Source organism: Coffea arabica, chromosome 2c (assembly GCF_036785885.1).
Source record: "Coffea arabica cultivar ET-39 chromosome 2c, Coffea Arabica ET-39 HiFi, whole genome shotgun sequence".
In the NCBI taxonomy this organism is placed as follows: Eukaryota; Viridiplantae; Streptophyta; class Magnoliopsida; order Gentianales; family Rubiaceae; genus Coffea; species Coffea arabica.
This window is the reverse complement of record NC_092312.1, coordinates 2,722,438-2,735,857: the sequence shown is the minus strand read 5'-3', so window position 1 is coordinate 2,735,857 and position 13,420 is coordinate 2,722,438. Positions and strand designations below refer to the sequence as shown.

The 13,420-nt window shown below is 36.7% G+C and overlaps 2 protein-coding genes across 8 annotated transcripts; both read right to left on the bottom strand.

The window, feature by feature from the left end:
• Positions 1-1,002: 1,002 nt before the first annotated feature.
• Positions 1,003-4,595, bottom strand: LOC113725072 (F-box protein PP2-A13-like). 2 transcript variants are annotated; one of them, XM_072073428.1, is made up of 4 exons: positions 3,923-4,595; positions 3,439-3,524; positions 1,311-1,773; positions 1,003-1,202 (listed from the first exon to the last, which is right to left on the bottom strand). In XM_072073428.1, exons 1-3 carry the CDS (start codon positions 4,286-4,288, stop codon positions 1,347-1,349), a joined length of 879 nt encoding a protein of 292 aa, XP_071929529.1. In that variant the 5' UTR covers positions 4,289-4,595; the 3' UTR covers positions 1,003-1,202; positions 1,311-1,346. The 2 variants fall into 2 exon arrangements, with proteins under 2 accessions (XP_071929529.1, XP_027103850.1); XM_027248049.2 differs by having other exon boundaries at positions 3,406-3,524; positions 3,923-4,594.
• Positions 4,596-7,960: 3,365 nt separating this feature from the next.
• Positions 7,961-13,016, bottom strand: LOC113725071 (E3 ubiquitin ligase BIG BROTHER-related). 6 transcript variants are annotated; one of them, XM_072073424.1, is made up of 8 exons: positions 12,874-13,016; positions 11,138-11,342; positions 10,804-11,014; positions 10,644-10,681; positions 10,497-10,553; positions 9,885-10,006; positions 8,910-9,018; positions 7,961-8,309 (listed from the first exon to the last, which is right to left on the bottom strand). In XM_072073424.1, exons 2-8 carry the CDS (start codon positions 11,279-11,281, stop codon positions 8,271-8,273), a joined length of 720 nt encoding a protein of 239 aa, XP_071929525.1. In that variant the 5' UTR covers positions 11,282-11,342; positions 12,874-13,016; the 3' UTR covers positions 7,961-8,270. The 6 variants fall into 6 exon arrangements, 5 of the variants coding, with proteins under 5 accessions (XP_071929525.1, XP_027103848.1, XP_071929527.1 ...); XM_027248047.2 differs by lacking the exon at positions 12,874-13,016 and adding an exon at positions 12,454-12,824; XR_011835913.1 differs by lacking the exon at positions 12,874-13,016 and adding an exon at positions 12,454-12,823 and having other exon boundaries at positions 8,277-8,309; positions 9,885-9,990.
• Between the last annotated feature and the right edge of the window lie 404 nt (positions 13,017-13,420).

Sequence of the window (13,420 nt, the reverse complement as noted above, 5' to 3'; positions counted from 1 at the left end):
ATTTTATCCGATAAATAAATTTATTTATGAAAAAATGGGTACTCTGTTCTTATAATGAAGGAAAGCCATAAAGAGTTGGTGTTTTATTGGAAAATGGGTTTATTTTTATTTTATCCGATAAATAAATTTGTTTATACAAAAATGGGTACTCTGTTCTTATAAGAGAGGTTCCTGCAATTATTCCTTTGTTTTATAAGAATTGTTATATCAGGGATAAATTTGAAATTTAATTGCATTTAATTCCGAAACACTCATCAAACCAAGCATCAGGAATTGGAATGATGCTAATTCCAATATGTGAACCAAGTTAGATATTGGAATGAAAAGTTTAATTCCAAAACCAGAGTCTATGATTCCATTTCCATTTCCGATTCCAATTTGTGAAACAAGCACCCCCTAACTACTGCTGCTACTCTCCTCGTTCCATTTTTTATTTTTTATTTTTGTTAGCATCGATAACAATTTGTATAAAATTATTCTAATCTAATTTAAGAGAAGAGGAGGAGAAAATCACAAATAGTGATTGGTGGAAAGCAAGAATTGAATTCTTGGCTTCCCACATTTACCAAGACTTAAAGATGTCTTGGTGACCAACCGCATGGTTAATTTTTAATGTCTTTAATCAGTAAGCATAATTTACTTTATTCAATAATTACTTTAATTTAAAAATGTGAAGCTTTTCATTAATATAATTATTATAATTAATATAAAGATATAATGATTAGTCATGCTTCTTTCTAATATTAACGTAATGATATTTTACGAAAAAACGGTAAGTTCTATTTACTCTTCTAACAAAACTTCTTAAATTGTGTGTTAAAAAATTTTAACTATGAAAGTGAAACGGAAGGAATACTTATTATTATTAGGCTAGAGTTTGATAGAGTAGTACCGTACCATCTTTATGTTTTTCTTTTTAGTATCTCATGCGAGTGATGCTGGTATTCGAAGTATATGCGCCAAAAGAAGGAAAAAAAAAAAAAGAATAAAAACCCTGTGCACTTGAGAATTTCGCTTAACTTGTAGCCTTGTGCTGTACAAACTACAAACGTGAAATACTCCTAGCTTGTGGAAGCTTGTTTCGTCCAGAATGCGTCTTTCTCCAGAAGCAAACTTTGCTTGCTTGCATTAATCACGGTCCGGCCCGCATTCATATTACTGTAAATACCACCAAATGCAAACTTTGCTTGCTTTCGAAAACCCTGTAGTGGTCAACCAGGGAAGAAAAGAAAAGATCGATCATGCACAAAGATGGTCAGTTCCTATCCTCGTATATATAGTATCACAGTCAATTACAACAAATATCTTACTTCCGGGTTAATATGATTAGTTCTGAGCTTGACGCTTCAAATCCTTTCTCCAAGCTTTCTGGGATATACGAACACAGAATCCAAGCAAAGACCGCCTTTAGTATGTGTGCAATCAATCTGAGTCATGGAGAAGTTTAACTTCGTTGGGGTGCAGGCGTCAGCGTGGTCAACGACAAAATCTCCCACATGATAGTGTGTCCATTCCCCAGGGGCAGCTGGTTCTTTCAGATAATGATGTGCTGTTGCTTGCTGGCCGTTTGAGGTTGATAATTGGAACCGGACAGGCTTTACATTCCATCCATGAACTCCATCAAGATTACACACTCGCCTGCCTAGTCTCTTTGAGGTTCTTCCCAGCTGCATCCTGAAGAATAGGCCGTAAGTTCCTGCTGGAAACTCCAACTCTAACTTCCCTTCCACTTCTACCCACCATATCTGTTGCAGATATGCAACCGTCTTGAATCTGCTCGCCAAACAAATTAATATAACAACGAGCAAATGCTTAATGCAGATTGCATAACTGTACGTAAGAGTAGTTAGCCGGCCCCTAAGTGGGAAGCCTTCACTTGATATTTGATTCTTCTAGCAAGCAAATTCATCACCGTTGATTATCTTTCAAACATAATTATTAGTCTAGTAAGTTTCGATTGTGTAAAATGCCCTTTATTTCATGCGATGATTTTGTGAGCCCTTAAAAAAAAAAAAAAAAAAAAAAACTACACCCCTCCTCGATCCTATCACACGTCTAGTTTTATATCCTCCCCAAAAAAAAAACAAATCCGTATTATTTGGTATTTTTTCGAGAAGCTATGTAAAGGTTACACCAACAAATCAACAACTAAAAGATTTATGGAATATTATTATAAACAAGAAAGAAAAGTACCATGTGGTGTTGATATCCTCTAACATCTATCTACACATATATTTCTTTCCTATCCTATCTCTGACCACCTCTCGGAATATTCATCAAAAAAAGGATTTAAGTGTAAATTTTTTGGCAAAAGTGTAGCTAATTTAGGGAGCAATAAATGTAGGTGCATATTTACCTAGTAGGTTAAAGAGTGATAGTTATAGTAACAAGTGCTCTAGACACAAGCGTTAAAAAAAAAAAAAAATCCAATTAACTTTATTAACTTTTGGAATATATTAAGCGTTTGCATGGGCATAATGTTGAAGATGCCATTAAATGATCGTAAAATACAAGAAAAACAAGTGAAGAAATTAAGGAAGAATAAAATTTGAGTCTAATTGCAAGTTGATGATCATCGATGTAGTCTACATAAACAATAAAATCTACCAACAAATATCAACGGCTCGAATCAACGTCGGGAACGCTGCAAGCGCACCAAATACGAACACAAAATTATGCATCCGAAGCGTAAGTTTGGACAAGGCAATTAACTCCAATCTGTCTTTCGTTGTTTCTTACAAGTCACAAGAAAGATGAATTTTTGACGTTTCCTCATTATGGATATTTATCGGGTGAAAATGCTACTCCTAGCCTCCAAAGAAAGCTATATACTTATGTCACTACCACATTAGGCATGTCCATCATTATCATTTTTTTTTTATTGTTTCATTCTCCTTCTCCCCCCTCCCGATTTGAGAGCACTGAATTACTTAAAACGTGGCCTACTTGACGGCTACATATATTATAGAAACTGTTGTGGATGGAATCGATTAAAGGATGGAGGACTAAGGCATATACAGAAAAGTCATCACGTACGGAAAGCAGTTGGACAATGTGAAAGCGGGGACAGCTTTTTGATTGGAAAAGGTAGCCAACCAGCCATCCCCTGCGTTCATCTCATGCTGACTTCTAGACGAATTTCTGTTTTGAAAGTGTCCAGAAAATTTTGCAAGGGGTAAAAAATGTAGAAGTTGAACAGAAGACAAGACTAGGAGAGGAAGCCCTCGAGCACCTGGTGAGTTATTTAGGAAAACGTAAATGATCCAGTTCTTGATCTAAGAACCAGTTCTTGATCGCTTTTTCTTCGTATCTGTTTCTTTTTGGGCGGTGCTAAAAAATCTGAGCAGTTTTCAGGAAGAGGGAAAATACTGGGCTGGGCAAATTAACTTTGTACTGACTAGTCACCTGGATTCGTCGGTTGAGATATAATTCCAGTACCTGCGATCACTGATACCTGTTATTTTCAACCCCTTCCAAGAAATTGCAACGCAAATTCCGCCGCCATTCTTTTTCATCCAAACTTCCTGCGGCCAAAAATCAAGCACGAATATTGTCAAGCAAATTCAAATCCGTCGGTCAAACGCCACCAAGCCAAGAAAAACAGGAAATAGTGCACCTGGAGCAAATAAATGCTACTAGAACAAGAACCATAAAGAGAAAAAAAAAAAAAAAACACATTGATTACTAGCAGTTATTGAGAAATCTTCAGTTCAGGTGTGAAAGATTCCAGTATTTGATCAAACATTGAGCTGCCCAAGGATGAACAGCATAACCAGCCCATTCTACTGTTCATAACTCTATTCATTCTGTTATATAGTTAGTAGTAGATGGATAAATGCATGGCGCCGGTTTCCTAGTTGGGTAGCACTCCGGCAGACGTCTGTGCTCATGGAAACTGAAGAGGAGAAAGTGGGAAGCCTACCATGGTGTCACCAGCGAAGCGATGAGCAAGACACAACCTGGCATATATCTCCTTCTTGGTGAAGTTAGATGTCTCAGTACTCTGATCACCTGAAGTTTGATGTTGACCATCAGCAGCAAAGAGCTTCTTCACAAGAATCTTGTAATTTGGAGGCAGCTTGGATTCCCAAACTGTATCAGCCAAAGAAGCTTGACGAAATCTTTGACTCAAAACCGCCAATCCACAAACATCACAAGGGTCAAGAAATGAAAGAATCAAGGCCACACAACTTTCTGGCAAGTCTGCAAGACCAGGCGGAGGTTTTGATGCTGCGGGGCCGATTTTTTCGACTTTACTGGAGTACTGGCGAGAAAAACCAGCCCCCATATTCAGTACCAGGATGTCTAATGTAATCACAAAAGTAGTAAAGCCAGCCAGCCGTGCGTCACAAACTTATATTAGGGAAATGGTGGATTATTACAGTAGTAGTTATTACTTAAGGTACGGAAAGGGGAGTGGATCAGCACCACATATTAAATCTTGGAATCGTATCAGACGGGAAGAATAATAGGTTTAATGATTGGTTTTGAGATGGCAACGGAGGGAGAGGTGGGGAAGAAAGGAGGTGGTGAAACACCAATGCCCTCTAATAGTATGTACCGAGAAGGCCAAGTTTTAGGTAGAATTTGTGACCGAATTTTGTCGCACCATCCATTCTTAAATAAGTGAGATAGTGTAATAAAATTTATACGGCATAAAATTGGTAAGATATAGTGCGGTAAAATTTGGATCATAGGGTCTATCCAAGTATTTCCCTGTCAAGAAAGTCATATGAATAAAAATAAAAAAATAAAATTAGGTGATATTTGATTGAATATGACTAGTAATAAAAATTAGCAAACATTTCAACGGATTCGATATATGTAGATTGTGTAATCCAAATTTTATCACACTATCTCATCAATCCAAGACAATTGAAGATATTGTAAAATTTGGACCACATGATATAAAACCAGATCTCCCCACATTTTTATCCCTAAAAAATTTTGTTTCGTTAGACTCGAGAATAGACCGCGCCCACGATAACACCGACTGCTTAGGAAAAAGAAAAAAGAAAAAAAGTTGTGTGTTGGATATGGTACAAACAGGGGACGAAGTAATCAGGGCCCCCACCATCCACTCCATCAGCCTCCACCACTCAGACTCAGCTGTCAGCACTGGCGCCGGGGCTAATAAAGGCCACGTTTGTTTTAAGTTGCGAACACTAGAGAGAAAAATCTTAAATTTAAGCGAGGGAAGGTTGATCGAATTAATTAAATCTTACGATCAAATTTATGGTGATCTTATAAGTTGTTGTACAACTGCGGATGGAGCCTGTCCCATCCAATTACAATCAAATTGATGTAATAACTAATAATGCACTTACATCGTCTCTGATGGCGATTTTGTGTTAAGCTTGTAATCCTTCCTGAACGGGGGAATGATTTAGGAAAAGTCTGCGCATTTCCCTCCCTCCAGGTGTGGAAAGAGGGAGAATCCTCCACTCTTGTGGCGGAGCAAAAATATACTAATAGTTAAACAGGACGAATTATATCCTTCACATTACCGAGTTCCGACCATAAACTTCACGTAGGAAGGGACAGATATTTTTCAGAAGTTACCAGGTGCGGTGCGGTGCCTAAAAAGTCAAAGAATTTCTCCTCTTATTCATGCTGTAGAAGTTGGGTGGGTGGGGAATTTCTTCTTGCTCGTTCTTATCTTTGTGTTTCTTCTGGGTCTACAGAAATGGTTGTCAAAGCTTGCACCCCACCACTGCAAGATGCTACTCGTCCATGTAAGTCATATTTAATTCGACGCCACATGATTCATGTTGTGGTTGTATCATTATTGTTCCAATAATTCCTCCTCCACAGGATTTAGTGTTCCTAGCTTTTGGTCCCCTGATCCATGTCCATCTAGAATACGACGGCTAGCGCAAACCTCCAGCCATTCGACATAATGCTGCCTTTAATTCACACTAGCACAGGTTGACTTGGACTTGAAATGAAATTTGATCTTGTCCTCCTCCTCCTCCTCCACATTTTTTCTTCCGGCGAAAAATCAAATTCCGTTGTACATTCCATACACGTGCAGTTCAGCTTCAGCATGAACAAACCCACCGAAAAAATGGGCCCTCACCCCCCATCGCCCATGTCTCCACCTAGTTATCCAAATCAATTTGATGAACCGGTGCCGGTGCTTTGCGAGATTGACGCCTTCCAAGGTCCCAACTGCGGCCACCCCGCAGTCCGCAAGCGTTTTGCAATCTTGAATTGTATGCAAATGACATGATCAACAAAGTGGGAACCTGCTCAAGTCGACATCCACAATTACAAATTTACGTGGCAAAACTCTAGTAGTAAACGAACCCTTCTAAATAAGCACCTGGATTGTGATTCCATTTCCTGGTTTTTGAAATATATATATATATATATATATATATTTAAAAGATCATTTCATTCAATAGACATGTACAGATTTGAAATCAATAGATACAATAATAAATTTAGAAAATCAATGAATATGATACATAACATTGATGTGGACTCGTCTTCTACCAACATATTTTCATATCCTCTATCCATATGAATAAGCCCAATAGATATGTACTCGCCTTCTGTCAACCATATACGAGTATTATTTTGAAATATTGTTTGGAATAATTACTGTTGCTTGTGATGCGATGTACGTGAGATAAAAACATGATTGAAAATACAAAAAGATGGGTTGAAAAATATGTTTATGACGCAGACGAAATATTATTTGAAAAAATTTAGCTATCATAACACACCTGATAAAAAATTGGTTCAAGTCCAAAAACAAGTTAAGATTTAATAATAGTAAATGGAGAAATTGCATATCTATCTCAAATTTTACAAAAAAAATTGACAAAAATTTAAAAAACTCTAAAATTTTTGCTAGAATTTTTTAAGAGAGAGAAAACTTAGGAGATCTTAAAAGAGAAGAATATCGCACAAAGAAATCTATTTTATAGGAGAATTAGAAGGAGATTTTGACTAAAGAGAGCATCTGTGTCTCTCTCTCTCTCCTAAGAGAGCAGCTATTTTGATGCTTTTTTTTTTCCCTGATTTTCTACAATTAACTTTCACACAATCAGAGAAGTTAAAAACGAGGGCGTAATATATCCAATTTTTTTTCTTAAAATATGAATTCCATTTCCTGGTGTTAATAAGCCATAAAGATTGGTTCTGGCTTTGCTGGCACATCTGTCAAAATCTTGCTTTCCGCTTCCTCCGCTATCTTGTCTGATTCGGATTTGACAAAAGCCAACAGACGGTAGCTCTTTACTTGTTTCATGTCACGCGGCGTTCAGGGCGGACTTTAAAGTTTAATAAATCGTTCTTTCCCAAAAAAAAAAAAAAAAAGTTTAATAAATCGTCTCAGGAAAATGATTTTGATGCTCCAATCCCCGTATCCCGAATGTCTAATTCATATTTACTGTATCATTATTTGAATTTATGGATAATGTTCAAACCTTGTAGGGTCAAAATCATCATAATCAATGAGTGTGTTTGGATAGTCAAATAATGGCCAAAATTTATTTGATTACATCACAAATATAATTTTCAACACATTTTTTTATTTTTTCAATTACTTGTTTATTTCATCTACATCACATCACAAAAAGTGCTACAGTAACTATTCCAAATAAAATTCTAACAGAAAGTCTCAATCTTAGTCTTTTTTTTTTAAAAAAATTCTAACAGAAAAAGAATGAAGTTTAAGAAATATGGAGGGGCTAGAAGGATTAAAATCCAAATTTTTTGAGTCTCAATCCTCAAGTTTAGTCATTAGATCAATATAGTAGAAGTAGTTATGTACAATGCGGATTTAGAAAATATTATGTAATGGAGTTACAGCTGGAGGCTCTGAGATGGTTCCCTGTTACGTACACTGGCGGTACATATGGAGCGGTATTTCGAGTCTCGGTGTCCGTGCAAATTTATTTTTCTCAGTGCGAGACGATTATAAATAGAAAAACAGCAGAAAGCGCAGAAATCTAAAACGGAGTAGAATCTCCTTACCAAGTTGCAAGGATTCGAAAGCAAAACATGTAGGGGAGGACAACTACAACGTTTTCGCAGCGAAGGTGAAACCAGAAGCTATTCACACATGATAAAAAAGCAAGAGATGGAAGTCAAATTTCCTTTACAAGCACAATTTACTAGTACAGAACTTCTAGCCTCAGGAGCAGCAGGTCATTTCCTGTTTTACACCAAAATTCCAGAGTCGTCAAAGAACATGAGCACATGCGCCAGCAACAGAGAGACACTGACTTCTCTTCTTTTAGTGGTCTTGCTTGCGCCAATTAATCTTCTCGGACCTCCTCTTGGCAGACGGGGCAATTCTGTAGGAAAGAGGTAAGAGGCAGCATTGTATAATACAAGACTAGTTTTTCATGCGTCCATACAGTGCAACTATACATTTTCTTTTAACCCAAATATGCACATGTGCAACTGTCACTACCTGGATTGGAGAAAACACAAAGCCACAGATGAGTTTAAGCCTAGATGAAATACCAAATACTACAATTTTAAGGTTGGGGTTCCCCTTCTGCTCACAGCATCAGTATAACGACATGGACAGTACCAGGTTTTTGCATTAATGTCATTTCAGAGCTCAAACGGAAGTGCCAAAAGTTGCTCTTTTTTCCTTCCTTTTTATTGTGTAGCCAATGCATTTGCTTCCATGGTTTGTTGGTGACAGACAGTATCAGAATCAAATACAAATGAAGCAGCATACTGTCCACTGGATTTATAAGAAACATACTAGTCCATGAACATGATAAAAGCAAATGAAAAACCATTTTAGCACCACATGATAGCTACTCTATCAGGAAAACTACATGCAAGTTTACTCGAAAGGAACAGCCAACTCTTTGCAATCACTATAGACAACTCTGATGCATAACTACGAATAACATAACACCAAACAAGCAATATCTTACTTTATTCAGTTTCAACCAGCGTGTAATGCACTCTGAATGATACTGGTGTGCACAAGGCAAAGTGGTCAAGCGAGCCCCACTTTTATACTCTGAGCAACATATCACACACCTAAAATGCAGACACGTAACAAGTCATGATAATCAGAAAGACGTTTTATACTCCCACTCGCAAAGAACACAATCTTCCAGTCCATGATAATTTATGTAACCTGATCAGGTAAAACCAGCAGTGGTTCTAGGCCTATGCCAATTTTTAGGTTTACCTTTTTTCTCTTTTTTTTTTTTTTTGGAGGGGGGGGGGGGGTGGGGGAGCAGTTTTATCTTATTTTCGTTTCAGAAGAGAATACTTGTGACAGACTAAAGAAGCAGAGGACAAGCATGCAATGCAACCACCACTGTCAGACACTCTCCACATGATGGACTGATTTTGAAACATATAAGTACAGCAATAAAAACCAGAAACCAACTCAACTACAAAGGAAAAACCAATTTGACAGTATTTACTGTGAAATATATAGCAGAAAGAAGCAATATGAATTTTCACCATTCAGGTTTTGTAGCTCTGGCTTTTCCTAGGCTGTAAATTGGCAGGACCCTCCTGCACTTGATTATTGACTTCAAAGTTCTCTTCCACTTGTTTTTTACTAGACTAGAAGACTAAAATTTGTTACAACTTTAATTTCTTCCCTAAGATTTTCCACTCGTTTATAGTACTAGACAACAAGGATTAAGTATTTAATTCCTGCCTGGTTCTCAGAATCTAGGGATCCTTTTTCTCAGCAGCAGGAAATGGCAGACAAGTTGAACAATCACCTGAGTTTTGGTATGTAGGGTTCTAAAGTGATCAACTCTGAAGGGACAGGTTATTTCATGTCTAGCAACAATGCATACATAAAACAAGCACATTTAAAGACACAAACTATTGACAGGGAGCACTAATAAACATAAAAGTATTGTTGATAAGATGGTCCCTACTCTTTTTTCCGTTTCTTGGAGAACAGCCCCGTTTTGTATTTGAATGTGGGTAGTCGAGCGATGAGAACTTCTGAAAGCCCTTTGCTCTCGTGACCAACGGCTTCCCCTAAAGATTGCAGTTCCTAAGACAAGCAATTCTTGAAATTTAACTAGTGATGCAAAACATGCAGATAATTAGAGGGGACTTAATTTAACCATACATATTAATCCTCTTCAAAAACCATAGAAATCAATCAAATATGAGAGTTCTAAAGATGTAAAATGTTATCAAAAGTACAATGAGATGTTATCAAATTTTTATTTCGTATAGTCATGTATACTTTCAGAAGTGACAACAGCACTTGGAACATATTCCCATCAACCCTCACATGGAATCGAAATCCCAGTCTCTTGCAAACCACAACATGAAATTTCTTTGTTCTATATTCATTTTGTTGATGAGGTAGCTAACACTTTCAGTCATTTAGTTTTAATGCCAATTAAGGCATATATCTATCATAAAGCAATTATCCACCTATGTACAACTACTAGGAGACCGTCAAAAAGGTGCCATAGCTTGTTATCTGCCAAAAATAAACTAGGAATGTAAAATTCTGCAGTGACCATCATTACCTCATAAGTCATGTTATCTGGATCTATATCATCATGACTTAAAGAATGATTTGTAACCTGCAATTTCGCATGAACTTTGGATATTAACTTGAGCTAACTACATGATGCAGAAAAAGTACAGGAACGAAAAACAAGATATCCACATACCCTAACTGGTGTTTCACTAGGAGTTGGCTCTCTGCTTTCTGGGGATAATATATAGGTGATTATGAGTGTTAGTAACATAGATAAGCGAGAGCCTTAGCGTTATGTTCACTACCAGATAACCATTAACATTTGTGTGTGTATACAAAAATGGGTCTCTTACCAGCCACAGTACCACTACGCTCATATATGTAGAAATACTCCTGCAAGGCTCTAGCTAAAGCTTCATCCGTTGCTGATTGCAATTGATCAGTTGCACCACTGGAACATTCGCCTTCTTGCACAATTGGCTGACTCCTATTACTGGTTTGACCATTATTTGAGGTCTTATCCTTGTTTTTTCCATTTGCTTGAATATACTGGAAAGCGCTTTCCTACGAGATAAAAGGGATAGATACACGAGGATTTCACTAATAAAGCTCATAATATTGTCATACAGGAGAAGCAAATATCTACATCCTCCAGATGACAGAGAAGCGGTGAAAAATTTGAAGTACCTGTTGTAGTAGGACTTCTTCAAGACTAAGATCGCCATCCTCAGGAAAGAATTCTTTAAAATTCTCAGCAATTTCAGCAGGGATCCTATCATTCAAATGAACGCTCACCTCATTGTTATCTATCACGAAGGTTTCAGACATCATCACTGGCTCTAGCTTGACCTGTGGAAGCTCCCTAATTTTTCAAGAGCTATCCATGAATATTCTATATAAGAGAGAATAATATGTCAGTGGAAGCCAAAAGGCTTCAAGGAATCAGAGTTGTAGGTTAAAAGCATAGATGGCAAGATTTCCATCTTCTCCATGCTCTTGCCTACTAATAGCATTTGCCAACCATGTAGGTGATAGGCCTCCAACAGAAAGCTTATAGAAGAGCTCAATTAGTACTGGTGTTTGACCATGAGTTTTCTTCAATTTCAGTTTATAAGATTGATATATATTTTATATCAACAGATTATAGTTAACTTACTAAGATAAGAAACGATAACTTATAGTCCACAATTCAAAGGGGACCCTTAACTCTTCCTATTGTCTAATGCAGGAAGGAGACGGTGAAATATTATATACAGCCATAAGTAACTGTACATGATCCTCAACCTTCTGCTTCTAATACCAAGAAGGCAGAGAGAGAGAGAGACCGTGAGAGTGAAAGTTGAAAAATAAAACAATTTTGAGCATCAAATGTTAAGAGTAATCCAGAATCATTTTTTGTTAAATAATTAGATTGAAGCATTATGGTGTGCATATGTCGAAAACCAACAAGACTGACATTGACACTTTCAACTTGCATTCGGTTGGAGAGTCCAACGTAGGCAATGAAAGATCTCAACAACTGTGCAGACATTTACATGCAAGAAACAAAAGATCCTATCCAATTACAGGCAAAAATGCCAAGCATTCTACTGGTTTGAAAAGATTAATGGGGATTTCATAGTTGAAAAAGTTGACTCACCCTGCTGAATATAAGAAAAGGGGAATATAATCCACCAACACAGAAATTCAAAGCAAAGAGCAACATAGAAAGATTTAATCCAAAAAGACTTGAACTTTAACAACAAAGCCTACAGAAACAATGATTTAGGCAATTTGCCTGCCAAACTAAGAGTCTAACAGGGAACCAGGGAGAAAAGAAATTGAAAATTTTCAGCTTACTCAACAAACACAAGGGATCTTCATAAATCTTTCAAGGGAAATACATAAATGGTCAACATTAAAAACAGCCAATTGTGAGAAAATTAACACACCAATTGTTGAAATAGACAGTCTGGCAATAAAGAAGTAGCCAGTAAGTACACAAAAATACAGAATCAAGCTACCTTTGAGCTGTCAGCCAAAATAAGGGCGGTTCTTGTCATATTCGCTCTATTACTTGAACTCTTCACTGTGAGCCTCAACTGAGATGTAGCTTTTTGTTCTTGTGGTAGACGACTTAAGACTGAAGAGCTAGAAATTTGTTTTTCTTTTTTATTTATTTTTTAAAAATTATGGATGACAGAATCATAGACCGGTGGGGATGGAATAAAGATAAGGATATAAAATGATTTTTTTTTTGGCTCGTTATCATCTGCACCTACTTCTATTCTAGCTTGCACCAAGGTGATCTAAAAATGCTACAAAAATTCTACAATACTGAATTACCATCGAATTATACGAGTATAAGATGCATTCATGTGAATATAAAAGATATCAATTTAAGTGGCAGCTTTTTCATGAAAAATAAAATTTAAATTCTTAACCTGTCATTGTACGAGAACATGCCTAGGTTCGTTAGGAAATGGTGGAAAAGCAACGAGGGGGACGGGGTCCACTCAACTTTTGTGCGAGAAATTCCAAGAGCTATCAATTAGATGTGCCCCAATCCAGCGTTCCAGATAAACACATCTAATCCTCTCCCTAATAATTTGGGATAATCGTAGAAACCTCCCTTGAAATTTTTAATAGTTATACTCACTTTCCTTGAGATTTAAAAAATAACACTAACCTCCCCTAACATGAATTTGGGGCCTATAATTGATATAAGATATGATGAATTTACTTCTATGTCCTAAGAGTTTAAAATAGTTAGTAAACAAATTTGGGGCAACAAAATTAGGGCAACAAGCAAGTTTAAAATAACTAATTAAATAAAATTAACAATTATTTTTTGCTTTATTAGGCATTGTAAGTGCAATTACAAAATGGTGCCATTTTGATGTTCCAACATGGTGCCATTTTGTGATTAAAAACACTTGAGAGGATAATACAAATCATATATATATTTATATAGAAGAGAAGAAGAAGCAA

Excerpts from the sequence above, each read along its gene's own strand:
- LOC113725072 (XM_027248049.2), bottom strand. The coding sequence starts at position 4,288 with ATGGGGGCTGGTTTTTCTCGCCAGTACTCCAGTAAAGTCGAAAAAATC. Across the intron at positions 3,525-3,922 it reads GCTTCGCTGGTGACACCATG|GAAGTTTGGATGAAAAAGAA; the intron begins GTAGGCTTCCCA and ends TTTTGGCCGCAG. Across the intron at positions 1,774-3,405 it reads ATCTCAACCGACGAATCCAG|ATTCAAGACGGTTGCATATC; the intron begins GTGACTAGTCAG and ends TTTGGCGAGCAG.
- LOC113725071 (XM_072073424.1), bottom strand. The coding sequence starts at position 11,281 with ATGATGTCTGAAACCTTCGTGATAGATAACAATGAGGTGAGCGTTCAT. Across the intron at positions 10,554-10,643 it reads CTAGTGAAACACCAGTTAGG|GTTACAAATCATTCTTTAAG; the intron begins GTATGTGGATAT and ends GCGAAATTGCAG. Across the intron at positions 8,310-8,909 it reads GCTGGTTGAAACTGAATAAA|AATTGCCCCGTCTGCCAAGA; the intron begins GTAAGATATTGC and ends TCTTTCCTACAG.